Source organism: Schistocerca cancellata, chromosome 1 (assembly GCF_023864275.1).
Source record: "Schistocerca cancellata isolate TAMUIC-IGC-003103 chromosome 1, iqSchCanc2.1, whole genome shotgun sequence".
Lineage (NCBI taxonomy): Eukaryota > Metazoa > Arthropoda > Insecta > Orthoptera > Acrididae > Schistocerca > Schistocerca cancellata.
In genome coordinates, this window is record NC_064626.1 from 274449177 (window position 1) to 274476655 (window position 27479).

Consider the following 27479-nt stretch of genomic DNA (forward strand, 5'->3'; position numbering starts at 1 on the left):
CTTCGGCGACTTGCATGTCGATGGGGATGAAATGATGATGATATGGACGACACAACACCCAGTTCCTGAGCGGAGAAATCTCCGACCCAGCCGGAAATCGAACCCGGGCCGTCAGGTACGACGTTCCGTCGCGCTGACCACTCAGCTACCAGGGGCGGACATCATTTCATACATGAACATCAACTTATTAATGACAGAGGTGTTGCAATAAACTTACTTGGATATAGTTCGATAATGACTAAATAGTCCACACTGGTTAATAGCAATTAACTGAAAATTTACAACGCGCTAAACACACAGATTGCGTTGTCGCGTCACAGTACCATACTGTGGTGTCACCGCCAGACACCACACTTGCTAGGGGTAGCCTTTAAATCGGCCGCGGTCCGTTAGTATACGTCGGACCCGCGTGTCGCCACTATCAGTGATTGCAGACCGAGCGCCGCCACACGGCAGGTCTAGCCTAGAGAGACTCCCTAGCACTCGCTCCAGTTGTACAGCCGACTTTGCTAGCGATGGTTCACTGTCCGCATACGCTCTCATTTGCAGAGACGACAGTTTAGCATAGCCTTCAGCTACGTCATTTGCTACGACCTAGCAAGGCGCCATATTCAGTTACTATAAGTCTTCGGAACAGATAATATTGTGAATCATGTACCTTCAAGAGCGACGTTCATGATTAATAGATTAAAGTTAAGTATCAAAGTAATTACGTCCGTTTTCTGAATTCTAATTCCTTGTCATGTTCCAGACCTCACGTCAGTATAGTTCTCCCCTCCTCACGCCAGCCTGCGTGAGCTAAAACGCGTGCATTTCGGCCTCTACTAGTAACACGGTGTTGGCTCTTCTGCCAACACAACACATACACTTTTCATTGTTCATCGTGACTTTCCACTTACCGCACCATCGAGATATCTCGTCTAAGCCGTTACGATCGTCAGTACGGAAGTCTTTTGTGGGCTGTAGGAAGCTGGCGGTGTGAATCCAGAGGTGGCGCCTGAGTGGAGGAGAAGGGGTGTCAAGGCCGATTGCGAATGCACGGCGGGTCGGCGAGGAGCCAGACGGCTGTCCGGCAGCTGCAGCCTGCAGGAAACAGGAAGCCGGGGTCGGATGTCGCGCCGGCCGCGCCGCCTGAATAGCAAGTGCCCGGGCCCGCCCCGCTCAGCCCCTCCCATCACAAAGGCCGGGCCGCACCGTGGGCTCCCGTTCCACACGCCGCACCACGTCACGTCAGCCGGCCGCCTAAGCGGATCACTGCAGAGACACCCTGCGAGAAACGCCAGAACAAAGCGCACGCCGTACCGTACAACATGCCGGCACAAGGGCTCCGTCAACCAAAAGGCTTGCCAACTGCCGTCAAGATGCAGTCAGGCGCAGCGCCAAGAGGGGCGAGAGAAGGGAAGGGGGGTATGACACCCTCCTCCCAAAACAATCATTTTAGTGCAAGCACTTAGGCATACTGGGCGCGATGCCATAGGGAAACACAGTAATCGAGGGACTTTGCTGTTACCGCTTTCGCCACAGCACCAGACAGGCGCTGTCCGTGATGTAACCAGCAGACCTGGGTGCTCACATCGGGCGTAACTGTGTTGGTGCGAGAGTCACTGGCTGATCCAGCACCGTCCGCCTCGATGTGTCTGTGATGCGGCCGTAGAATGTTGTTGGGATCCTTCCGTTCCAGTTACACATGCATCTACACTACTGGCCATTAAAATTGCTACACCAGGAAGATGACGTGCTACAGACGCGAAATTTAACCGACAGCAAGAAGATGCTGTAATATGCAAAATGATTAGCTTTACAGACCATTCACACAAGGTTGGCGCCGATGGCATAAAACGTGCTGACATTAGGAAAGGTTCCAACCGATTTCTCATACACAAACAGCAGTTGACCGGCGTTGCCTGGTGAAATGTTGTTGTGATGCCTCGTGTAAGGAGGAGAAATGCGTACCATCACGTTTCCGACTTTGATAAAGGTCGGATTGTAGCCTCTCGCGATTCCGGTTTATCGTATCGCGAAATTGCTGCTCGCGTTGGTCGAGATCCAATGACTGTTAGCAGAATATGGAATCGGTGGGTTCAAGAGGGTAATACGGAACACCGAGCTGGATCCCGAAGGCCTCGTATCACTAGCAGTCGAAATGGCAGGCACCTTATACGCATGGCTGTAGCGGTTCGTGCAGCCACGTCTCGATCCCCGAGTCAACAGATGGGGACGTTTGCAAGACAACAACCATCTGCACGAACAGTTCGACGACATTTGCAGCAGCATGGACTATCAGCTCGGAGACCATGGCTGTGGTTACCCTTGACGCTGTATCACAGACAGGAGCGCCTGCGATAGTGTACTCAACGACGAACCTGGGTGCACGAATGGCAAAACGTCATTCTTTAGGATGAATACAGGTAATGTTTACAGCATCATGATTGTGGCATCCGTGTTTGGCGACATCGCGGAGAACGCACATTGGAAGCGTGTATTCGTCATCGCCTTACTGGCGTATCACCCGGCGTGATGATATGGGGTGCCATTGGTTACACGTCTCGGTCAGCTCTTGTTCGCATTGGCGGCACTTTTAACAGTGGACGTTACTTTTCAGATGTGTTACGATCCGTGGCTCTACCCCTCATTCGATCCCTGCAAAACCCTACATTTCAGCAGGATAATGCACGACCGCATGTTGCAGGTCCTGTTCAAAATGGTTCAAATGGCCCTGAGCACTATGGGACTTAACAGCTGTGGTCATCAGTCCCCTAGAACTTAGAACTACTTAAACCTAACTAACCTAAGGACATCACACACATCCATGCCCGTGGCAGGATTCGAACCTGCGACCGTAGCAGTCGCGCGGTTCCGGACTGCGCGCCTAGAACCGCGAGACCACCGCGGCCGGCGCAGGTCCTGTACGGGCCTTTCTCGATACTGAAAATGTTCGACTGCTGCCCTGGCCAGCACATTCTCCACATCTCTCACCAACTCTCACCAACTGAAAACATCTGGTCAATGGTGGCCGAGCAACTGGCTCGTCTCAATACGCCAGTCACTACGCTTGATGAATTGTGGTATCGTGTTGAAGCTGCATGGGCAGGTGTACCTGTACACGCCATCCAAGCTCTGTTTGACTCAACGCCCAAGCGTATCAAGGCCGTTATTATGGCCAGAGGTGGTTGTTCAAAATGGCTCAGAGCACTATGGGACTTAACATCTCAGGTCATCAGTCCTCTAGAACTTAGAACTACTTAAACCTAACTAATCTAAGGACATCACACACATCCATGCTCGAGGCAGGATTCGAACATGCGACCGTAGCGACAGGTGGTTGTTCTGGGTATTGATTTCTCAGGATATATGCACCCAAATTGCGTGAAAATGTAATCGCATGTCAGTTCTAGTATAATATATTTGTCCAATGAATACCCGTTTATCATCTGCATTTCTTCTTGGTGTAGCAATTGTAATGGCCAGTAGTGTACATACATACTCCACAAGACACCAAACGGTGGATGGCGAAGGGCACGTAGCATCACTACTAATCATTTCCTTTCCCGTTCCATTGGCAAATGCAGCTTTGAAAAAAGATTGCCTATAGTCTTCTGTTCCGATTCTGATTTCTCTGGTATTTGCTGTCCTTGCGGGACATGCACGTTGGTGGCAGTAGGAATGCTCTGCAGTCCGTCGCAGATGTTGGTTCCTTGAACTTTCGTAGAAGTGTTTCGCCAAAAAAATAACCTCCTCCTATCCAGAGACTTCCATTAGACTTAATGGAGAAGTTCCATAATACTGTCGTGTTAGTCGAACCTGTCGGTAACAAGTACAGCGGCACGTCTCTGAACTGCTTAGATGTTTTTCTTTAATCCGACGTGACACAGATCCCAGACACTCGAGGAGTACTCATGAATGGTACTTCTAATTTTAGTAACTGACAGCCTCAGTTGCACTGTTAGCCTAGAATTTACTATCGTTTTAGTCGGGATAACCCAGCCTTCTTCAGAATAACAGCAACTACCGTCTTTCCATAGTGGACATCGTCAAGCTAAAACTACAAATCCATAAATTATCGTCAGACTGTAAAACTTATCTGGAACTGCCTCGGCCCCACTTCGCGACCGCGTCACTATACAGAATATTTTCGTAACTGCTAATGTGATGAAGGGAATTTTCTTTAATTAGTCTCACAGTCAAGTAGATAATTAATATTATACGTAAAAATTTGTTCGATAGTTTTCTCATGAAATAGTTAATGCAGGAAGTTGATTACTCATTGACACTTTGAGTTCAATTACTGCAATTTCCTTCGTCATTAGAAAGTATGTGCGAATCGGAGTATTATGCTATGTTCTGGAAAAAAATAATCATGTTCAAGTCCGATTGCGAAAACCAACCATTAGCAACACGATCACGGTCAAACTTTTTGTAGAATAACAGTACACGCGATTTTTGTACATTTGTCTCCTTATAGCCACTGCATGGAGTTGTGCCGGCTCATCAGACTTGCAGGACTGAGGACTGTGCATACAGTTCAATTCACTCATGACTATAAATCAAGAGAGCTGCCCTGTGCATGAAACAACATTCCGTCATGACGACACCGGCAAGACATGACTGAGGTGACACGCCAGTACGAGACCATTTAGTCTGCCTGTACAGGCTGTGTGGGCGGACATCTCGGATATAGTGGTTCCCACTGTTGTATATATGCCAGGCAGTTTTCCCAGTCGATGGCAAGCAGGGTGGCGTAGCGAACACTTTTGAAAGCTATTGCGCTCAGATGGCTACTCGGTAGGTTAGAGGCTAACCATAATCAACAAGGGTGGGAGCCATGCCTTTAATGTTACCTGCGTGGGCGATTTCATGACGAAATAAACCTTCAACGCCTGAGAGACTGTGGGTGATCGTGTGATACAACATGGTACGAGGGTCGACATTTCGCATTTGCCCCCCCCCCCCCCCCCGTCGATGTCCTACCAGCACACCAGGCGTCCTAGCTAGAAAGCTCGCAGCATCCTGTGGATGTGGATCACGTATCACTCGTCCGCCAGAATCGTTAGATTCAGGCGACTGCTCTGCATGCTCGGCGACCTGTCATACTTATTCCCCCAAAACCACCGCGTTGCTCGGTGAAGCTGGTTTCCTGATCAGCGTGAGTGAACAAGGGACACGCGCGGTAGTACAGTGCACACAGGTGAGGCGAGTGTAAGCCTGGAGAGCGAGTCTCTACGACTCTTCACACGGCGCGCCCCTGCAACACTCATCTGGGTTCCATTTGGTACATGGCCACGTTCCTCCCCGGAGTTAAATCTCATTGAATTGTATTGTAGACAATAATCGAGCTACACTAACCGAAGAGAGAAGGAAGATTCGAAGTACAAATACAAAATTTCTCGCCGTCTTACAAGGAAATGGTCCAATAAGACGCGTCGAAATCTGCCCTGAAATTTTTTTACACAGGAAGAAGACAACGAAAGAAATGCACTGCCAAAATTTTAGCTGCTGCAAGTATTTTGTAAAAAAACGTTGAAGTAACACATTTTTGCCGCGCGAAGAACAGCTAATAACACCGGTTGCTACAGCGCTGCCCGCCTAGTGTGCGACTCTAAACCTCTGCCCCTATACAGAGATGTAGGCGAATCACTCAACGCAGCGCTGCATAGCGGAATTCACAGACACCAATTTTAAGCACCTAAAGTCTGGTTTACAATGGAGAGAGCGGAATCCGTGCGAATAATCATTTGCAGAAAATTCAGTGCCATTCGCTTGTGTATGGGTAGAATCGTTTATACTAGAGCGAACGGAAGAGAACACGAGGTAGCGAACATTGCCTATGAAAGATGTGTTATTAATTTTTAGTTTTTGGAGCTAATATTCGGCATACAGGATAAAACTCTATCTTGTTAGAGCCACAATGCGAAACTTTGCTGTTCAGTGTGGATTATTTTGCATGGCGAGCGCACTGTTCTTGACGGAGCATGCAAAAGGCGCAGGAAAGGAAGAATTTAAGTGTCTCAATTTGTACGGAAGCGTGACATGCGTGGAGACCTGTGAACTTCACACGGAATTGCATCTCCATCTCTCCTTAGCACTGGTCTAAAATTTTCCTTCTACGTCGGCTGCCATTTCTCCCTGGCTTCTCATTACTACTGAGGGGAAATTTAGAAACAAAACACTAATTACCGGCGTCGAGCATCATCTCATTTTTTTAAAATTACGTCATATCGACATGTAATTCTGATAAAAGTGGCTAGCAGAGAAATTGATATTGTTAGTTGCATTCCACATTACTGTGAAACTGGAAGAAAAAAAAATTTACTACTAGCAGGCATCCCTTGCAAAAGGGCAATAAATATTACTTCAGGTGTATCTGTGTTGTCAATACTAACCTATACTGCAAGAAGCAACTGATAATTTGTAATAGATGTTACTTGAATGGCTAATTAGAGAGAATAGTAACTGTACACGGTAGTGTCAAAGAAACTATCAACGAACGGTAACCTGAAACGTCCTTTACAAATTACGATTCGACTGTGTCGTATTTCCTGTTTAGAAAAGTACCGCCGATCTCGGTCGTGTGTGTGTGTGTGTGTGTGTGTGTGTGTGTGTGTGTGTGTGTGTGTGTGTACGCGCGCGCACGCGCCTTGTTGCGCATTCGCAGTTGCTACAGCGCTAGCAGCGTTGTACATTTGTACCTCCTCCCGGCGCGTTACGAATTTGGCAATTTTGCAGTGCTCCTTAGCAGCTAAAATTCTAACAGGGAATTTTTTTCGTTGTCTTCTTCTTGTGTAAAAAATTTCAGGATATGTTTCGACATGTCTTATTGGACCGTTCTCTTGATAGTTAAACCGTGCGACAGTGTTCCAGAATCGCTCGGCAAACACCCGTGGGAGACAATACAAGAAATGGCATCACAAAATTTTTTTTAGGAATTTGTGGTAAGATCTTATGGGACGTCATCGGTCCCTTAACTTACGCATTACTTAATCTAATTTAAACTAACTTATGCTAAGGACAACAAACACACCCATGCCCGAAGGAGGACTCGAACTTCCGACGGGGGGAGCCGCGCGGGCGGTGACAAGGCGCCCTAGACCGCGAAGCGCATCCTAAAAGCTTCAGTCTCAGTGACCTATCGAAAATCATTTTTGCCGTGCATTACCCGATAAAATAAGAGAAATGATGTGATACTGTAAACCAGCGATCGTAAATCTTTTTGCTCAAGAGCCAATACATCGTGAGGTGTAACTTCCAGCCGCACGTGTACTCGTCTTATTATTAACGGGTAAACTTGATGAATTAGGCTAAGTCCTTAATCGAGGAGCTGTATTAAGGGCGCTGTATGTTGGCTGCCGGCCCCCAAAAAGTAATCGTTAAAAGTCGGCACCATTCGGAACAATTGGTGTCGACAGTTGCCTTTATTATGTTGCTGCCACCCTGAGACAACCTAAACTGTTACACTGTAATTTCTTGATGAAATGTTGTGCTGCCTGTGTGATTCGAAGACAGAGTGATTAATAGCAGTAATTGCAGTTATATTCAAATGGCTTATGCAATATGAGTCACGATCATAAATGTTTACTAAATGTCTTGAATGTCATTTTTCTTTTCCTAGTTGCGTTATATTACAACACTCTTAATTTAAGAAAATGGCTCTGAGCACTATGGGACTTAACATCTATGGTCATCAGTCCCCTAGAACTTAGAACAACTTAAACCTAACTAACCTAAGGACATCACACAACACCCAGTCATCACGAGGCAGAGAAAATCCCTGACCCCGCCGGGAATCGAACCCGGGAACCCGGGCGTGGGAAGCGAGAACGCTACCGCACGACCACGAGCTGCGGACTCTTAATTTAAGATTCTTTGAAACAAGTATGTAGTGTATTTGAAGATAACCGTCTTCATTCACGAATCCATATTACTTCCGTTCGAAATTCATACTTTAGCAGCTAATCGATACGAGAGAGAGACGTCCATATGTTGCCGCCGCTGGATGGCTATCGTCGAAAGGATTCCGTGTGTATATAGCGTTGCAGATGAATTAAGAAAACGAGAATGAAGAGTATGTTGAATTGTGCTATTGCCTACAACATTCGTGTCGTCGTAGGGTGTCCCTATGTTCGCAACCTTCGCCTACGAAAATATCTAAAATTGCGATGCAATTTATTATGTTGCGAGACAGATTTAACTTGCGAGTCGCAACATTCTTAACCTGGACACTTCTTTTTCGCGAACAATGCTGTCCCGACTGAACTATCCAGAACAACAACGGACAAGGTTATTTGGCTATACTTCTTTCTACCGATAAATACAGTGTTCAGAAGTAAAGTACCTCCGTTCGATTCCTAATCCGGAACAGAGTAATAATATGCGAGGGGTCTTCTTAAGAAAAGTCTCCGCTTTCATACGAGCTTTAGAGTTTCGCAGACTCTCCAACAGTACAGAAACTGGGTTAACTCCCCCGAGTGGCACCGCTGTTGATACGGCGCTCCCATGTGTTGCTCAGCCATACAGAGCAGATCCATTCTGCAGTCGCAACATCTGGTGCAGCAATGGCGGCCGGCCTCGACGTATGCACTTCATTCCAGCAACATCCGCAGCTCGATTCTTGACGACGTACACGCAAACAGCTGCCATTTACAAACAAAGGTTCCTGAGAAAGCAGCCGGCGATAAACGAGCAGCTAACAGGTCACTAGTCCGCCGCTGTTTGAAGAGGCTCACGACAAAGCATTTTCCAATCACTGGTGTTCTTACATCGACACAAAGGAAAGCACGAAGATAACGAGGAAGCGAGTCGCAGCACTAACACAAAGGCTCCGGTGAATAAGACGCAGTTAATAGAAGCCACCCACAAATCAGCTGTATGCCAATGAGCTCAACCACAAAATCTCAATTCAGAGCTCTGGGAAGACGACAGAGATCAGGGCTCGTACGGAGGTACACAGATAGTCGTTTCTCCCTTGGTCTATTAGATAGTGGAACTTTTAGTGGTACCCTACGCCACGCAGCGTACGGTACTTACTGTTTGTAGATGTAGATGTAACAAACGTATTAAGAATGCAAGATCAGGAACACGCTAATAACTTTCAGTTCCTCTGTAGCAACTTTATCTCAAGTTTTGCCAAAATACGAGCATCTCCTGCTGGAAACGGTTGCTCAATCGCTCGGGCATAGGAACCACGTGTGGTACATCACCGTCGAATGATTAAACAGAGCAGAAAACAACAACTTACACTCATTCGTAATGAACGACAAAGGAGGTTGTTCAGATATCACTAGCTGTTAATTGTTTTCCTGAACACGAACCGATGCTGCTAAATTGGCAGTCGCCTATTGCCACAGTACAGTACCACCGGATGTTCCCCAAGATCGACGAAGAAACGGTTAAAAAAATAAACAACGTACATATCACTGACCCACCCGCACAGTAGCGCGCTTTAAATCATCGCTTCGAGGATTCGGGGAGGCGCACGGGCTGCGGATCGAATCCGCTTGTCGGATTAAGAACGAGGGTCGGCATACCGCCACGCCTGGATGTCGTTTGCAGGTGGTTTCTCACATCCGACCATGTGAATCTCGGCCAGGTACCCACGCCTAGCCTCAGTTACTGAATTCACAAACAATTCGAAAGCAGTCAAGAGTTTAACTTGAGACAATAGTAGACGTGCACGCAGATGGGTGCAAAAAATTCAGTCCCGCGGGAGGGGAGAGGGAAGATGGAACGGAGGAGAGGGCACCCAGCCACCCTCTACCACCAACATTTGCGAAATCCAGATTAAAAAACCGACCACGTAAAAATACGAACAGAGGCCAGGAATAAGAAGAAGAAGAAGAAGAAGAAGAAGAAGAAGAAGTGGACTCACATACGCATTCCCGTTCTCAGAACAAAGTGAAGTGCACTGAATCGAAACTTCTTCTTCTTCATAGATTGAAATTGTGTGCTGGAACCTTTCACAGGAAATTGCTCTACCGTTGAGTTGTCTGAGCATGACTCATGACCCCTCATCACAGATTAACTTCCGTCAGTACCTCTCTCTTACCTTATAAAGTACACACATGTTGTTCTGCATAGCTTGCGGTACTAGCGCTCCTGGAGAAACGGATATTGCCGAGGAATGGCTTGGCTGCAGTCTGGGGGGCCGTTCCCAGAAAGAAGTCAAAGATTTCGGTATCGAGTACCAGTCCAGCACACTATTCTGAACTGAATAGTACTTGCACGTATTCTTGTACGTGCCCGTGCTCAAACAACTCCATGTACTCGTAAATTAATCTCGTAATAAAATCCAACAGAGATTACAGTTTTGAAAGCTGGGAATTTGTGGTAAGTTCCTATGGGACCAAACTGCTGATGCCATCAGTCACTAGGTTAACACACTATTTAATCTAACTGAAACTAACTTACGCTAAGGACAAAACACACCCCATGCCCGAGGGAGGACTCGAACCTCCGACGGGGCGAGCCGTGCGAACCGTCGTAAGGCACCTCGAACCACGAGGCTACAGTTTTGTTTCGTTGATGCTGAGTTACTTCGAGATGGAGAAGTGGCACAGATTTGACAAGGTTAAGAAAGAAAACTAGACGGGGCCTTTTTTAAGGCCCATTACACAAATCAGTGAAAGCACGTAAAGCCTACATGCAGATGAGCGGACTAGGATGTGAACCCTGCAACACTTCAATATGAGTCCAAAGCCCTTATCACTCAGCTTCGTTTCTAAGACAGGAACCCCCCCCCCCCTCTCTCTCTCTCTCTCTCTCTCTCTCTCTCTCTCTATCTCCCCTCCTCCCCGATTATTTCAGCAGCGGAGCGATTCGCCGGAAAACTATCGAATCAGATCGGTTCTCCCACTGCGCTTTTGTGATTAGTGCAATCACAATATAGAAAGCCTCAGCTTGCACATCAGCTTCATCGAAGTCCATTTACTTTGGTGCTGATAACGAAAAAAAAAACAAACGAAATAACACACTTCAAGCGTTGAGTACTGGTCGACCTCATTATAGAAAGAGCATATGTTCAAATTATCGGGTGCGAGGAAGGAAATAAGCAGCTGCCTTTTCAAAGAAACCATCCTGGATTTTGACTAAAGTGATTTTGAATGCGAGTGGCTTGACGCTATGGACTGGCAGTACAACCGCGGACTGTTCGAGCAAGAAATATGCCGGGAGAAACTGAAGAATCACAAATACAGCAATGTTTCACTTTGTGGTTGACGCTTCCTTTTTGTCCGTATTTCCTTTCAAATATGTAAGTGTAGAAATAGGTTCTGCCTTGAAATAGAAATAGGTTCTTCCTTAGAAACCCAATTTTCTTCTTTAATATCCATCAATATTTCGGAGAAGTTCAACCATGGACAGTGGGTTTACTTTATTTTACCGGAAACGCCTGGCTTGGCACTGAGACATATATATCTTGTAGTTATATATTTGAAACGGGAGGTTGAACCACAAGATGATTACATCAACGCATTATTTGTCTTTTCAAAAATTAAACTATACCCGCTGACGATGCTGAAACTACACCGAATATGTATGGGCGCTAAAGAGGAAAGTTGTGCTTGCTAAAGATATAACACTATTTTCACAATTATATACAGCAATTTTTGTTCATTACATAGATCTATTACGGGTGTAAAAAGAGACAACGTTCGGACATTAAGAAAGGTATTTTAGGATGTACAAATAACTCATACAGCAATGGAAAATTAACACTGATATCTTCATCGGGAAATGGAAATCTGTGTTCCCGCTTTAAATCCATAGTTCAGAAGCCCATTTCTGCTTCACAAAAGAATTCAGTTGTGGAGTACGTGGGAACACATATGCAGTCGGTTAACAGGACATATCTCTGCTTCTAGTTATTTCGTAATAAATGGTTCAAATGGCTCTGAGCACTATGGGACTCAACTGCTGTGGTCATAAGTCCCCTAGAACTTAGAACTACTTAAACCTAAGTAACCTAAGGACATCACACACATCCATGCCCGAGGCAGGATTCGAACCTGCGACAGTAGCGTATTTCGTAATACATAGCACCTAAAATAAAGGTTTAGGAGATTAAGATTTTCTTAGCAACACAACGGAAGAAACAGGATACAGTTTGTAAAATTGTGTGCGTGTGCGCTAATAATGCAGCTAGAACCTCCAAAGAAATACAAAATTCCGGGAAAAAAATCTTAAAGAACAGACAGCAGTCACAACTGGCGTGTATTTGTTAAGTGGTGCTTCCTTCTTTACAGGAACGCCTCACATTAATTAGTGTCGTAGGTTTAACGACGAGAGTGAAGGCCGAACAGGTTTCTCAAGGTAACAGCTGTAAAAATCCTCCAATAAAGGAGTCTACAGCATTTCTACTTTGATCACGCAATGCCAAACGTTGCCTGTGGCTAACATATGGTTCGGAGACGTCGGTAATCATTGTTGCGTAGATAGAGTTGTACCGCATTGTGAAGTCAAAATGTAGTCGCTAATAGATGTTATTTTCACGAAGTAAAACTGCAAGCTAATAAGGAAGCTTTCAACGACACATATACTTTATGGAAAGCTAGTATTACTCGTACACGGACGTGGAGAGATATTCTATCTAAGGTCGCCAGATTATTTATGCCTATTCCGTCCCGGCAGTCGTTATAAATTCAGAGATGGAACGACAGGCATGGGAGTAAAAAGCTCAACGCGGCAACGCACTACGCGACTTTATGATGGGCGGAGTCGTAGGACCTGGGCGTAATGTTCTGTCGACAACGAGCTCATTAACGACTAGCTACTTCACCACGAGTTTCGAAAGGAATATGGCTGCAGTCTGACAAGAATCGTATTAAAAAGAGGCGTGGGTCGATCGCGAAACGAAAGCAGGCTTCTGACAAGGTTACCATTCAGTCTGCGCTGGGTGAGGGAAACGTTTATATCGACGGATGGACGAACAATTCGCCGTCTACGTCTTGGAGATAACTGTTAACACCAAGAGCCTAATTACAAGATAGACTCCGTATCTACTACTCAAGTGAGATTACGTGCTCATTATACCGAATGAGTCAATAAACATACAACACAATGAAACGGCTGTCGAATGTTACAGGCGGCTGACATTGGCTTTGCTTGGAGATGAACAACGACGGCGAAAGATCCTTTTTCACAATATCAGAAATAACGAGCTTTCAAATTCTGTAATTAATAGGACACGGCTCTCTTCTTGAAAATCATTATTATTAATTGGCATATGGCACCTTAGACCACAAATATCCCATCAGCTTTTATGGGCGCAATCAATTTATGTATCTTATTCACATGTTAGTATTATCTTTTACTAATTTCACTTACATTCGCAACACATTAGACATTAAACAGACAGGACAGGTGGAGAAATTTTAACACACACGCGTTCCTGGGGTATGACTCGAATCAGTAGCGTCCACTTTACGGGTAAGATATATTATGCTTTACAAATTCAATGTAAGGCAAAACACACAGTGTCAGCTGTTTATGTCTATTCCATAAATCCTTAGAGGAAAGCAGCAAACCAAGTTCTATCACTAGAGCTGATAAAACAGGAACACTTTCTACTATAAACATTACTAGCTCAATCGGCCCAAAGTCTCCACCCACATGGTTAACATAATTAAAGTTCAAACGTAAACTGTTAATGGTATGTCCGTTTTACCTTGTACTGTATTCGTGAACTTCACTTCTTGATCTGCTGGTGTTTTAATCTAATAACAATACTTCTTATTCTTTAAGATTTACAACCTTTCACCTACCAAAAAGTGAATGCCGTGTTGTCTTAGAAACCTACATCGATAGGATTTTTCTATCGATGTACCCAACCAAAGAACATCTGCCGTGTTCTGTGTACCTCATCGTATGAAAAGCATTTATAATTTTTGCCAAAAGCCTTTGAACTATAACGTTGAAAGACAATGGTGCACGAGGTCCACAGTACTTTACATGTAGTGATGTTTTATGGCAATGGACACAAAATATTAAGAACTACCCAGTGTACTTACATAGGAATAAATTTTTAGTGTCGATGACCTGATAGTAACTACTATTATTACAATTACGTATTTTGCGTAGAACACTGGTATGGTGAGCTAGCTTCGAACAGTGGCACCCTTGGTGCAACAGCATCATGTGAATTTCTAAAACATATAATTCAATTTGAACAAGAGGTTTATTTTGTAAGTTACCTGTTTAACTTTATCTGCTCACCCACAGCACTTCCTCGCCGATTCTCAAGTAGCAATCCCTCCCGGGTCACGAGTGTTTTGGTGTCGCTTGTACACAGTGCCCGAAGCTTTTGTGATATTTCATACGCTATAAACACCGCACATGAACTCCAAGTGATAATTCCTAGTATTTCGATAGGAAGATTAAAAGCGTGTCACTTGGAGAACCAGCCCTGGGCAATGCTGAAGCGCCCACACTGGGAAATTTCCTTCACTCACGATCTACACAATTGGTTATGGGCCTGTCCATTCACCAGCTTGGCCAGTTCTGATTGTTCGTCTCGCCATCCGTTAGAAACTTCCATTGCTGTTGCGTAACGCCCTATTGAAAACTACAGGCAGTATCCAAGTATTCCGCGACTGCAGGAAATAATTGTCGCAGAGCTACACTCAACTTCTGTACTTATTTTTTATTTATTTATTCAGGTCGAGTTTCACATTACCAAACGCTCATATTCGATGAAAGCCAAGGTCTCGTCGTAATATCTGGCGTATATAGAAGGCAGAGAACACAATGACCACCTACGTTTGGCTTGAATGAGCTTGAGCATTTGATAGCCAGGTTCATCCAGAACACTTTCTCGCCGAATCTCAGAACGCAGCTGGGTAATGTGTGTGTTTTGGCCTAGCTTACACTCAACCTGAGAAGCCTTAGTGCTTCTTCATACCCTATATTTGTCGCACATTAACTCCACCTGCCAAATCCTGGTATTTAGATTAACAACACTAAAATCATGCCTTTAGATGACCAGAAGCATCAGTCAAAAACGGTTTAGTGATAAGAGCCACACTGAAAGGTGGAAGTCATTTGGCTTTCTGGTATCACCTTTCATTCTTCGAATACGTGCAAGTTCCAAAACAATACAGACGGATTAAGTTATATGAATGACGCAGTCACCAGAAATTAAGAAGTATTTCGATAAAATTTTAGGCGCGACATGGGGGAAAAGCGAAATATGTGACTGAACAGAGGGTTTCTCGATAGTGAGAACGCAGCATGTTATCCTGGGTGGACAATCATCGAGAGGTGTACAGGTGTCTTTAGGCGCACCCAGAAAACTGTGCTGGGACCTTTGTTGTTCGTGTTGTATATTACCTTACAGACAATAGTAGATAATCTCAGACTTTTCGCAGATGATGCGGTTATCAATAATGAAGAACTGTCTTAAAAATATGCGTACATACCCAGGTCGGATCTTGATAAGATTTGAAAGTGGTGTAAAAACTGGCAACTTGCTTTAAATGTTCACAAATGTAATACTGCGCACTTCATAAAACGAAAAAAAGTAGCAGTTTACCACTAAAACATTAACGAATCGCAATTGGAATCGGTCAACTTATACAAATACCAGAGAGTAACAACTTGAAGAGATATGAAATAGAACGATCACATACGTTTGGTCGAATGTAAACCAGGTGGCACACTTCGGTTCTTTGGTAGAATACTAGGAAAATGCAATTAGCTTACAAAGGAGATCGCTTACGAAGCACTTGTGTGGGCCACCCTATAATATTGCTAGAGTGCGTGGGACTTATAACATATAGGACTAAGAGGGTGCCGGCCGGAGTGGCCGAGCGGTTCTAGGCGCTACAGTGTGGAACCGCGCGACCGCTACGGTCGCAGGTTAGAATTCTGCCTCGGGCATGGATGTATGTGATGTCCTTAGGTTAGTTAGGTTTAAGTAGTTCTAAGTTCTACCGGACTGATGACCTGAGAAGTGAAGTCCCATAGTGCTCAGAGTCATTTGAACCATTTTGAACTAACAGGGTGACCCTTGGGAGAACGCCTCGGAGAGGCTGAAGAAACTGAAATGGCAGGCAGACACTTGAAGACAGATGCACCAAAGTTTCACGAACCAGCTTTCAGTGATAAATCTGGGAATATGCTACAACCCCTAAGTTTCGCTGCCCTAGGAATAGCGGAGAGATGGTTCCACTACTTACAGAGCGCACAGAGGCGTTTAAGCATTCATTCGTCCCGCGCTCCGTACTTGAATGAAACGGTAGAAACCCTAACTAGCGCAATGGAGGTTACCGTCTGTTTGCAGAATACTCAGTATTACTGACAACATGACTCGTGCATGTGATGTGATTTATATGTATTTGACGATGCTGGTGCTGATTCCGCATTTAACATTTGACGATGCCACTATGGCTGCAGTACACTCTGTCTTTATGAAACAGATCTGACGATGGTCATTAAAGACCGAAACCGGTAATCTGTTAAACAAAAAGAGTGTGACCACAGACATAAATTAAAGGAAACTTATTACATAAACGGGTAACTGTTTTTTCGCGACGATGTCGCAGCTTGAGAAATGAGGTGTTCGAGACGGCAAGAAAGTAAATGTAGGAACAGCGTAAAACTACGAAGTACGCGAGACAGGATCAGGTGGATGAATCTCTTCGATAACCTGGACTACAGCCGTATTGCCAAAACGCTTAGTATCAGGCACGGGGCGAAGCAGACTCGGGACGAATGGCGGTAAAAGTGGGAAGAGTGAAATAAACGAAGAAACTCGGAGAAGATACCCCCGTCGAAAACCGGTGTGCCGGATGAGTGGGTGAGGACGGCAGTGGGCGCACACAGCCACACAGGCGCCTGGTCAGAGGCTGCTGCGGCGCCATTTCCGGTGCGTCTGAATTGTGACAATGGCTGGTTGGTGTCCCAGTGCTGCGGCGACTGGGTCACTGCCCCTGCAGTCGGGGGGGGGGGGGGGGGGGGGGGGGACCTTCTGCGAAACAGCGGAGAGCGATGCATGCGCCGGCTGCGTAGGCGTGCCCAGGCGGAAGCGCCACGCCGGTACCTGCGTAGCGCGACCGCATTCTCCGTGACGTCCCCGCCCAACTGCTTTACACGTACACCATACCGAGAGCTGTACACGGCTTTCAAAAGGGCAGGCCAACTTCTTTCTTCTCGCGCTGTATCGAGACAATGCGTCTGCCCACGTTCGAGCTCGCTTACTGCATTCACTTTCGTGCAGCGATATAAAACAAAGAATCAAATTCTCTCTTCCGATAGTGCAAACAAAGATCCCAGAAAAATATTTTAATATTGTAACAAAAAATTAAATTGATATTTGTTTGAGAGCAGAATTAATGACAGTCGCACACTCTAACAAGCAAAAAACTGATTTTTTTTAAGAATGTAAAAATGGCCTTGTCCACTTTCGCTATCGAACGTTCCAGTACTATGCAATTAAATTAACAAAGAAAATACCAATATATTCATGTAATGTCGGGCTATCGTTTTCACAGCTTAGTGTTAACTGTAGCAGTCTCAGTGTCTCGTATAAAAATTACGATTTCGGCATAAAAACTAGTAAATGTAATCGCAACATTCTGATTTATAATAATCAACAAACGAAGAACTGTTCCAGTTGCACAAGTCCATTGAAACGAACCGCCTTTGCATTATTATGCATTTCTATAAGCGTACTGCTCCGTATTTTCACATATATATCATGGATATACAAGTTATTATTTTAACGCATCGAAAATCAAATCGAATGTGAATGTAGTATCTCAATCACGGAAATTGCTTAAATATCTTATCAGACTACCGTTACGAATGGATGGTGTAAACTGCTATCTTTCTATGTTTTCGAATCAACTACTTGATGCCTGTTGCGGACGTGGGAAAGAAAATACAAGGGTGCTTAAACCTTCAGTGGTGGCTAATTCACACCGAGCAGAAAACAATATCTGCATCTACATCCATACTCCGCAAGCCACCTGGAGGGTACCTTGAGTACTTCTATCGGTTCTCCCTTCTATTCCAGTCTCGTATTGTTCGTAGGAAGAACGACTGTCGGTATTGCCTCTGTGTGGGATCTTATCTCTCTGATTTCATCCTTATGGTCTCTTCGCGAGATATAAGTCCGAGGGAGCAATATACTGCTCGACTTCTCGGTGAAGGTATGTTCTCGAAACTTCAACAAAAGCCCGTACCGAGCTACTGAGCTACTCGTATATTTGAAGTTACGGCTTCTGATATCAGCAATGGGGGGTGACGAACAAAGGACCTAAGAGTAGCACCTTGGCGTTTTCCACGTAAAAAGCAATTTATTCGTGTTCCTTCAACCATTGTCAGACCAGTTACAAGTGACCATTGTTGCTCGGTAAATTTAGCCACTTCTCAAAAAGCTACGAATAATTAAATAGCAGCTGTATTCAAGTAATTCTATGGCCAAATTGCCTTCAGCGGTTTCGAATTATCTCAGTCCATCTTTAGAGTGGTCCAGTAGAAAAAAGATAACGGAGCGTCACTGATCCTTTGTTGCACGTCTTGTCAGCGCCATGGTGTCCTACAGCGAAAAACAATTTCAAACAACTGAAAATGAAGTTAATTCCTATTCTGATGTTGCGTATTGTAAACGAAGATAAACTGGTTAAGTTCGAAACCGGTAACTGCAGTGAATAACGAAATTTTTTTGAATTATGACAATTTAGTGTTTGGTAGATGTTTCTGGACTACCTCTGACTTCGTACTTTACGCGGAATTTGAATTGTGTGAGTGATAAATAGATAAAGATGTTGAGGGATGGGAAACATGCAGGGGTTTAATTTCGTTCGAACCGTGGTTTATACGCAGTTAGTTGAAGTGACTTGGCCACCAGATCGTGCCACAGCAACGAGGAAGGTGCGGACCTACCGATGGTGGGGTCCTCGAACTGCTGCAGCCAGACGTACAGCTCCTCGAGATCGACGACGCTCTGCTTGCGGGCGGCCTCGTCGTCGTCGTCCATGGCGACATCGACATCCCGTCGCGAGCGGAGCCGGGCTGAACGCACACCGCCGCTGCGCTACGCTCTGCTGTGCTGTGCTCTGCTCCGTTTGTCCCGCGGCCGGCACCGGGCGCGCGCGCACCGACACTGGCGGCGGCTCCCTCGCCTCCCGGCGCCCACCGCACACGGCGCCCCACGCGCGACACTAGCGCCGCGCCGCGGACCACGCGCTCAACCGCCCACCGCTCTAGCCAGCGCGCTCCCGGTGCTCCGTGCGTACAGTACTTCCCTATCGTATTGTCAGGAGCGTACGCAGCATCCCAGTTACGGTTGGGCAACACACACTAATTCCGCGGTGAACAGCGAATTAGTTTTGACATTGCACTTGCTATAGATCAGTATCCACCAAACGTTCCGCGTTTCTTCAAACTGGTACTGACAAGGGAACCTCCCCATCGCATCCCCCTCAGATCCAGTTATAAGTTGGCACAGTGGATAGATCAGTCGAGAAAACAGGAAGAAGTTGTGTGGAACTATTAAAAAAAAATAAGCAAAATATACAAACTGAGTAGTCCATGCGTAAGATAGGCAACATCAAGGGTAATGTGAGCTCAGGAGCGCCGTGGTCCCGTGGTTAGTGTGAGCAGCTGCGAAACGAGAGGTCCTTGGTTCAAGTCTTCCCTCGAGTGAAAAGTTTACTTTCTTTATTTTCGCAAAGTTATGATCTGTCCGTTCGTTCATTGACGTCTCTGTTCGCTGTAATAAGTTTAGTGTCTGCGTTTTGCGACCGCACCGCAAAACAATGCGATTAGTAGACGAAAGGACGTGCCTCTCCAATGGGAACCGAAAACATTTGATCGCAAGGTCATAGGTCAACCGATTCCTCCACAGGAAAACACGTCTGATATATTCTATACGACACTGGTGACGGCATGTGCGTCACATGACAGGAATATGTTGTCGGCGCACCTAACTTGTACACTTGGCGATTGGGTAAAAAGATTCTTCTACCTTGCCCGATTTAGGTTTTTTTGTGCATGTGATAATCACTCCCAAAAAAGTGATGAAAACATAATAGTTTGTCACATAAACTGCAAATGCCACTGCAAATGAATGCAACAGTTTCACATTCGCACAGTTTTCCCTGTGCTCTGTCAAAACTTATGTTTTTAACGTTTTCAAATTTTTCCGTGTGTAGACCGTCCAATCCTGCATATGTCCAAGCATATCTGAACATGTCCTGGAATTTTGGAGAGCTAAGTTGATTACGTGTGAGTGCCTGGACTTTGATAGTTGTCTGAAAATAAAAAATTAAACTTTTCACTCGAGGGAAGATTTGAACCAAGGACCTCTCGTTCCGCAGCTACTCACGCTAACCAAGGGACCACGGCGCTCCTGGCTCACACTATCCTTGATGTTGCTTATCTTGCGAATGGACTACTCAGTTTGTATATTTTGCTTATTTTTTTCATAGTTCTACACAACTTAGTCCTGTTTTCTCGATTGATCTGTGTTCAGTTTTTCAAGGCCTATCCACTGCGCCAACTTATAACTAAATCTGAGGGTGAGGCGATGGGGAGGTTTCCTTGTGAGTTGGTGCGTCTGTATGCGTGTGGAGAGGCAGCATGCGACTTCCGTTTATGAAGTTAAAGGGGGGGGGGGGGGGGGGGTAGGACGTCAAACGGGCCGACTTGGAGCAGGAGAGGCACCACAGGACATTTTAATTTCCACTGTCTATACTTTTACAAATAAATTCATAAAACTTTGTCAGCATCACCAGGAAGGATTCAGGATTCACACTCACTGCAGTGGAAGTTCGAAAACATAACATAATAAATTTTTTTGCTTGTAAAATTTCATCATTTTTTCACTTACTAATAGCTGCATTTGTTGCTATAGGTACACTTTTCTTCATAAATAAGGGAGATTCTTCGATGAATTTTGCACAGCATACATGCCATACTTACAGGTGCATGAAACTCTAGAATTTATTTAATTTATGAAAAAACGAATGAGCTATTGTATTTTAAACATCATGTTTAGAAAAACAAATTTTGTAGTTAATTACCCAAATTTTTCCCACAGTTTTTAATACATGTGGAAAATTCTAGAGTTTCATACAACTTTAAGTATGGTTTGTATGCTGTGCAAAATTCACCGAAGAATCTCTCTTATTTATGAAGAAAAGTGTACCTATAGCAACAAATGCTGTCATTAGTAAGTGAAAAAAATGATGAAATTTCACATGTAAAAATATTATTTCGTTATGTTTTACAACTTCCACTGCTAAGAGTGTGAATTCTGAATCCTTCCTGGTCATGCTGACAAAGTTTTATGAATTTATTTGTAGAAGTATAGACAGTGGAAATTGAAATGTTCTGTGGTGCCTCTCCTGCTCCAAGTCGGCCCGTTTGACGTCCCACCCCCCTTAATATATTTCTAAGACTGCTAAGCCAAACTGACTCGCCTAACCCAGCGTGGGAGACCGCGTGGAAACCACACCAAAGCCGGCTTGTGTACGAGACTAACGGTCGGTGTGTGGATTAGATCTGATAAATCTCCGTATCTACGAAACCAGCTCTGTACACTTTGCGCTAAGGTCTTCGAAGCTTTTTACTCTGCACCAAACCCATGAATCACTTTCCCCACAATTGTGATTACAACAGATGTGGGTTCTTTGCGCAACAAGCAGACCAGCAGCAGCGAAAATGTTGCACCTGTGTCGGGTCGATTCAAACAACTTCTTTAGCCATTTGGACTGACCTGTGACGACAGTACTGTTTATGCTGCTGTCAAAAACCGAATTATACATGTCACTCCACTTCATGAATACGCTGTGCCGTTTTGTTTTGGCTTCTGTAGATCCGTGCTACGGTACTGTACCGTGGAGAAGTCACGCCAGGACTGCACATCCGTGGCTTCAAATAAACGGAAAAAAATCGGAGAACTTAATTTTCAAATTTATAATCAAAACTTTATCCTACTTCCCTGTAACTGAGATGGTTACGCAGCCGAGACGGATTATCACAGAGTTTTAATCATCACTTCGAAAAAAAAAAAAAGTTGTGTAATTTCTTTAAGTTTAAAAAAAAATGGTTCAAATGGCTCTGAGCACTATGGGACTTAACTTCTAAGGTCATCAGTCCCCTAGAACGTAGAACTACTTAAACCTAACTAACCTAAAGACATCACACACATCCATGCCCGAGGCAGGATTCGAACCTGCGACCGTAGCGGTCACGCGGTTCCAGACTGTAGTGCCTTTAACCGCTTGGCCACCCCGGCCGGCTAAGTTTTTTTTTTAATTTTTTTTTAAGGTACATGTCTGCGGTCCTGGTAAACAATAAAATCTCCGCTCACAGTACCGCAGCAAACGCTACAGAAGTAAAAACCAAGAGGCACGTCACACTGATACAGTGGAGATGGTGTGACCAATTTTGCTTTCGATCCTGTAGCGGCGTGCTATGGCATGGGAATTTCTGTCTGCACCAGGAATGCAGAAGCTAAATTCTTTTGAAATGTGGTGCTATAGACGCATGCTCAAAATAAAATGGATTGACAAGGTCACCAACGAAGTGGTTCTGGAAAGAGCAGGTGAGAAGAGAAGCTTCTGGAGTTTCATTGTTAAAAGAAGAGTGCAATTTACAGGCCATCTATTACGACATAAAGGACTCCTGAACACAATCATAGAGGGATATGTCGAGGGAAAAAGAGCAAGAGGAAGACCACGACTGAGGTACATGGATCAAATCGTGAAAGATGTGGGATGTGACACCTATAAAGAAATGAAGAGAAAAGCTGAAAGACGCACAGAATGGAGACTAGCTGCCATTGTAGCTGTTGCAAACCAATCCTTGGATTGACCACTACAGAAGAAGAAGAAGACAGGAATGCAAACAATTGTGAAAAAAATTTCATTCTGGAAACAATCCCGCAGGTCTCTCCGCCACATCCTTTCTTCGAGGAATGCTTGTCCCGCAAGGTATGCAGAACCTCTGAGGAGACTGGAAGGCAGGAGATGAGGTAGTGGCGGAAGTAAGGCGTTGAGGGCTGGTCATTGAGTCGTGCTTGGATAGATCAGTCGAAGGCAGGAGATGAGGTAGTGGCGGAAGTAAGGCGTTGAGGGCTGGTCATTGAGTCGTGCTTGGATAGATCAGTCAGTAGCAGATTTGGCTACGAAAGGAAAAGGTCTGTGATGCGACACAAGTTTCAAATTAGGAAACACCTCACAGAGTCAAAACGCACAGCAGATAATTGGATAATTCGTGCAGCTCCCAGTGCAGTGGGTTTTTGTATTGGGCAGATGAATATTTCATCAATGGCAACAGTTTTGAAGTACACACTAATATATTTTGCCATGGTTCTCATAGTCTCTGTAGTTCGACTTTGAAATCCAGTTTTTCCAGTTGTTTCTCGCCGATTCTGCTAAGATCTGAGATGTCAATATCGATGAGCAACTCTTTCCTTTTCTCCACAGTTGTGATGCCTAGTGTATCGTGTTCCTACATTCGGTATGTCTGAAATCGATGGTCTCCTAGTGATCAGGCATGTTCACTTTCGACAACTTTTGATGGCTTGTGGTCCCACCAGTTCCTTACCATCAAGCAGATGGTAACTTTGGCGAAAGTTGCAGTGGATTATTCGTGCCATGTCGTTGCGCCTTTGATTGTAATCAGTCCCTGCGATCTTTTTGCTACAGTAAATTGTTTCGTTAATTACTTTGCAGGGTCTGCATTTTGATCTTTGCTTTCTCGTTTCTGATTTTGATGACGTTAGTTAGATAGCGTGGAGAAGCGATCCGTCAACTCATTTGAACATTTCGTTTGTTTTAAAGTCACACGCGTTTCGCTGCCCTTTATTTACGGAACGCCAACAGTCTTGTCGCATTGGTTAATATCGGTTCTCGTCAGATTACCGCTGTCGGACTTGGTCAGCACTCGGCTAGGTGACCGCCCGGGTCGCACTCGGCTAGGTGACCGTCCGGGTTGCCGAGTGCTGTTGTCAAGCAAGGTGCACTCAGGTCTTGTGAGGCCGCTCGAGGAGCTGCATGACTGAAAAGTAGCGGCTCCGTTTACGAAAGCTGACAACGGCCGGGAGAGTGGAATGCTGACGACGTGCCCCTCCATATCCGCATCCAGTGAAGCCTATCGGTTGAGAGTGAAACGGCGGTTAGTCGGTACCGTTGGGCATTACGACGCCTGTTTGGACGGATTTGAGTTATTTACGAAGCATCTTCAATGACGATGTTCTGAGGTGTACTTTGACGACCACCCGTCGCAGGGCTAACCGGTGGTAGTGGTAGTGGTGGTGCTGGTGGTGACGACTTTCAGAAACTGAGAAGCTGTATAACGAAGAATTTACGGTGAAGCCAAGTCCCTTAAAACCAAACTGAGAAGCTGCGCAGCCGAGGCCTAGCATGCTTCTGAAAACAGAAGAAGGGCGACGAGCAACGACAGCGAGTTATGGTAATGGGCGAGAGCGCGCGGGCGCCTGGATTCTGCGACACCGCGTGGGCGCCTGCCCGCCCGCTTTCCCTCGCGCTGTCATCCGCACTCGGCCTCCACTAACGCAATTTGTCCGCGTGACGGCGCGCCGCTTTTCCGCAAACCACTGGCCAGACACTCACGTCCGGTGTCCCGCGTACTGCGAACGTTAGGCGTCGATTTGGTAGTTCCGAGAAGCGCCCCCGTGGCAGCTGTGCCTCGCAGAGAGTCACTCGACTGGCACTCTCGAAAACTCGACGAGTGGAGCGACGTCGAGAGCCCGTCGCACCGCTCGGCTTGCCGAGTGCTCTTCGGCCGACTGGAGCAACGATTCCGTCGGTCGCCACACGGCCGTCTGCTCGCGAATGAACTTCCGGCGTGCAGTCGCAACCGCGGCGAAACAACTGCCGCACTCTCGCGGAGGTCCCTTTATTGGCCTTTCCCTCTCACGGTCAGTCCGAGGGATTACTCCATTGCACAGAATTCCCTTCACTGAGACTTCTACTGATCGCTATCTCTCAGTCTTCGTGAGAAAAAGAAACAAAGATGTTATCTGCGAACTAAACGGCGTCACGCGCGCGTAGCGGAACTATTCGTGATAAAACTATTGCGCATTTGCAAGCACTTGTTACGCGATCAATTTCAGACCGCTGCAGTTTGTACATATAATTTCAAGGATACTGATGCAACGCAGGTAATGCAATAACAAATTACTGTAGCGCTATTGTACCGGTCAATAAGTTACACTGTGTTTTAGTTATAGTCTTTTTGTCTCAGAAACCCTCTACCTGCCTCGCCATGAGATTTCTTAATCGCCCATGACTCACCGATAACTCCGGCCGACTGTGCCTGTTATCGCTATTTGAAGTAAGTGAATAAACTAACGTCGCCAGATTAATGTTTCTGAACGATTACTCTGAAAGTGCAATCGCTTACATTATACCAAGTTAAAATGCTCTGAATGCAAGGACATCAATTCGATCCTACTTCGAAAGCCGACCATCAATATTGTGACCGTGGATCGATATCAGAAGTGCAAGGCGGGTGGTCTTAGCAACACAGTGGTCATTCAAAGGATTTATAAACGCAGGAAACCCAGTAAAAATGGCATATTTTCTTATTTTCTTTCAACATGATATTGTGAGAATAATGTGCACTAACCAGAGGAACAATTTTGCCAGGGTTTTCCTGCGGACCGCGGTTATCTATCTCAGCGACATAAGGAACCACCGTTGTTCTCGGAGACGTCTCCTCCCCCTTTCCCTGCACATCTACAAGCGAGCTCCTGTACAACCAGGAAAGCCCATGCTATTTTCTTCAGCGGTTAGGTTCCAAGAAACTGCTGTACTGGCTTCTGCCAGATTGTCTACTCAGCTGGTGTCGTATGCGCGCTCCTTCCATCGGAACAACAGGATTTGTTAAGTTTCCTGGTTAGGTCTATTTTACGGAAGTCCTGTGATAGATCACCTGTTTTCTCTGTCCAGTTTGAACTTAACGATCTTGCATAAAATATCTCTTGATACACGATCAGGAGCAGAGCGGGGGGGGGGGGGGGCAGCGAGGGGTGGACCTGGGAGTGGAGTGGAGGGCGGAACCTGGCGGTGGAGCGAGGGAGGAGCGGGGGGTGGATCTGGGGGTGGAGTGGGGGGCGGACCTGGCGGTGGAGCGAGAGAAGGAGCGGGGGATGGACCTGGCGGTAAAGCGAGGGGGTGGAGCGGGAGGAGGAGCGGTGGGTGGACCTGCGGGTGGAGCGGGGGTGGACCTGGGGATGGATCGGGGGGAGGACCTGGGGATGGAGCGGGGGGTGGACCTGGCGATGGAGCAGGGGGTGGACCTGGCGGTGGAGCGAGGGGAAGAGGGGGGTGGAGCGGGGGGCGGAACGAAGGGAGGAGCGGTGGGTAGACCTGCGGGTAGACCTGGGGGAGGAGCGGGGGTGGACCTGGGGGTGGAGCGGGTAGTGGACCTGGGGGTGGAGCGGGGGGTGGACCTGGCGGTGGAGCGAGGGGAAGAGGGGGGGCAGAACAGGGGGAGGAGCGGTGGGTGGACCTGCAGGTGGAGCAGGGGGTGGAGCGGGGGTGGACCTCGGGGTGGATCGGGGAGGACCTGGCGATGGAGTGGGGGGTAGACGAGGGGGTGGAGAGGGGGGCGGAACGGGGGGAGAAGCGGTGGGTGGACCTGCGGGTGGACCTGGGGGAGGAGTGGGCGGTGGACCTGGGGGTGGAGCGGGGGGGGGGTGGACCTGGTGATGGAGCGGGGGGTGGACCTGGCGGAGGAGCGAGGGGAAGAGGGGGGTGGAGCTGGGGGCGGAACGGGGGGAGGAGCGGTGGGTGGATATGCGGGTGGAGCAGTGGTGGACCTGGGGGGGGAGCGGGGGGTGGACCTGGCGATGGAGCTGAGGGTGGACCTGGCGGTGAACCTGGCGGTGGAGCGAGGGGAAGAGGGAGGTGGAGCGGGGGGCGGAACGGAGGGAGGAGCGGTGGGTGGACCTGGGGGAGGAGCGGGGGGGAGGACGTGGCGGTGGAGCGGGAGGTGGAGCGGGGGTGGCTGTCGACAAAAATACGGAAACACAAGAGATACAACACATTCTATGCTACAGAAAAATCGTTGCCGTTGTAAATACCGTCAAGTTGTCTTGAAACGGATAAATACAGGTACTGTATCTTTTTCAACGTAATCTTATACCATACTTCCTGCAAAATAGTGGCAAGTTCTAGTAACGATGACGGTGGTGGATAGCATTCATACACCCTTCTTTCCAATGTAGACCACAAATCATCAATACTAGTGAGATTTGGTGAGACTTCATCCTTGTGCTCACTAAACTAATCCTGGATGATGCGAGCTGTGTGAACAGGGACCCTGTCGTCTTGGAGCACAGCGTCAGCATTGGGGAACATACATTGCACCACCGGATGAAAATGATCATCCAAAGTGCTCACATAATCTTCGGCAGTAATGCGACCATGGAAAGTAGCCTGGTGTCCGTGGAATACCACGATATGGCTGCGCGAATCGTCACTGAACCCCTCTTATGTTTCACCTCGGCCAAA

General features: G+C 46.4%; 1 protein-coding gene across 7 annotated transcripts in view; it reads right to left on the bottom strand.

The window, feature by feature from the left end:
* Positions 1 to 27479, bottom strand: part of LOC126171100 (disco-interacting protein 2) — a 647964-nt gene that overhangs the window by 430301 nt on the left and 190184 nt on the right. For 3 of the 7 annotated variants that reach the window (XM_049920780.1, XM_049920779.1, XM_049920777.1), the window contains exon 1: positions 18874 to 19063. The exons of the other annotated variants lie outside the window; for them this stretch is intronic. In XM_049920780.1, the coding sequence (XP_049776737.1) occupies positions 18874 to 18967 (94 nt within the window). In that variant the 5' untranslated portion in view covers positions 18968 to 19063. Of the gene's footprint in view, positions 1 to 18873; positions 19064 to 27479 lie in introns of those variants that run through there. 7 annotated transcript variants of the gene reach the window in all.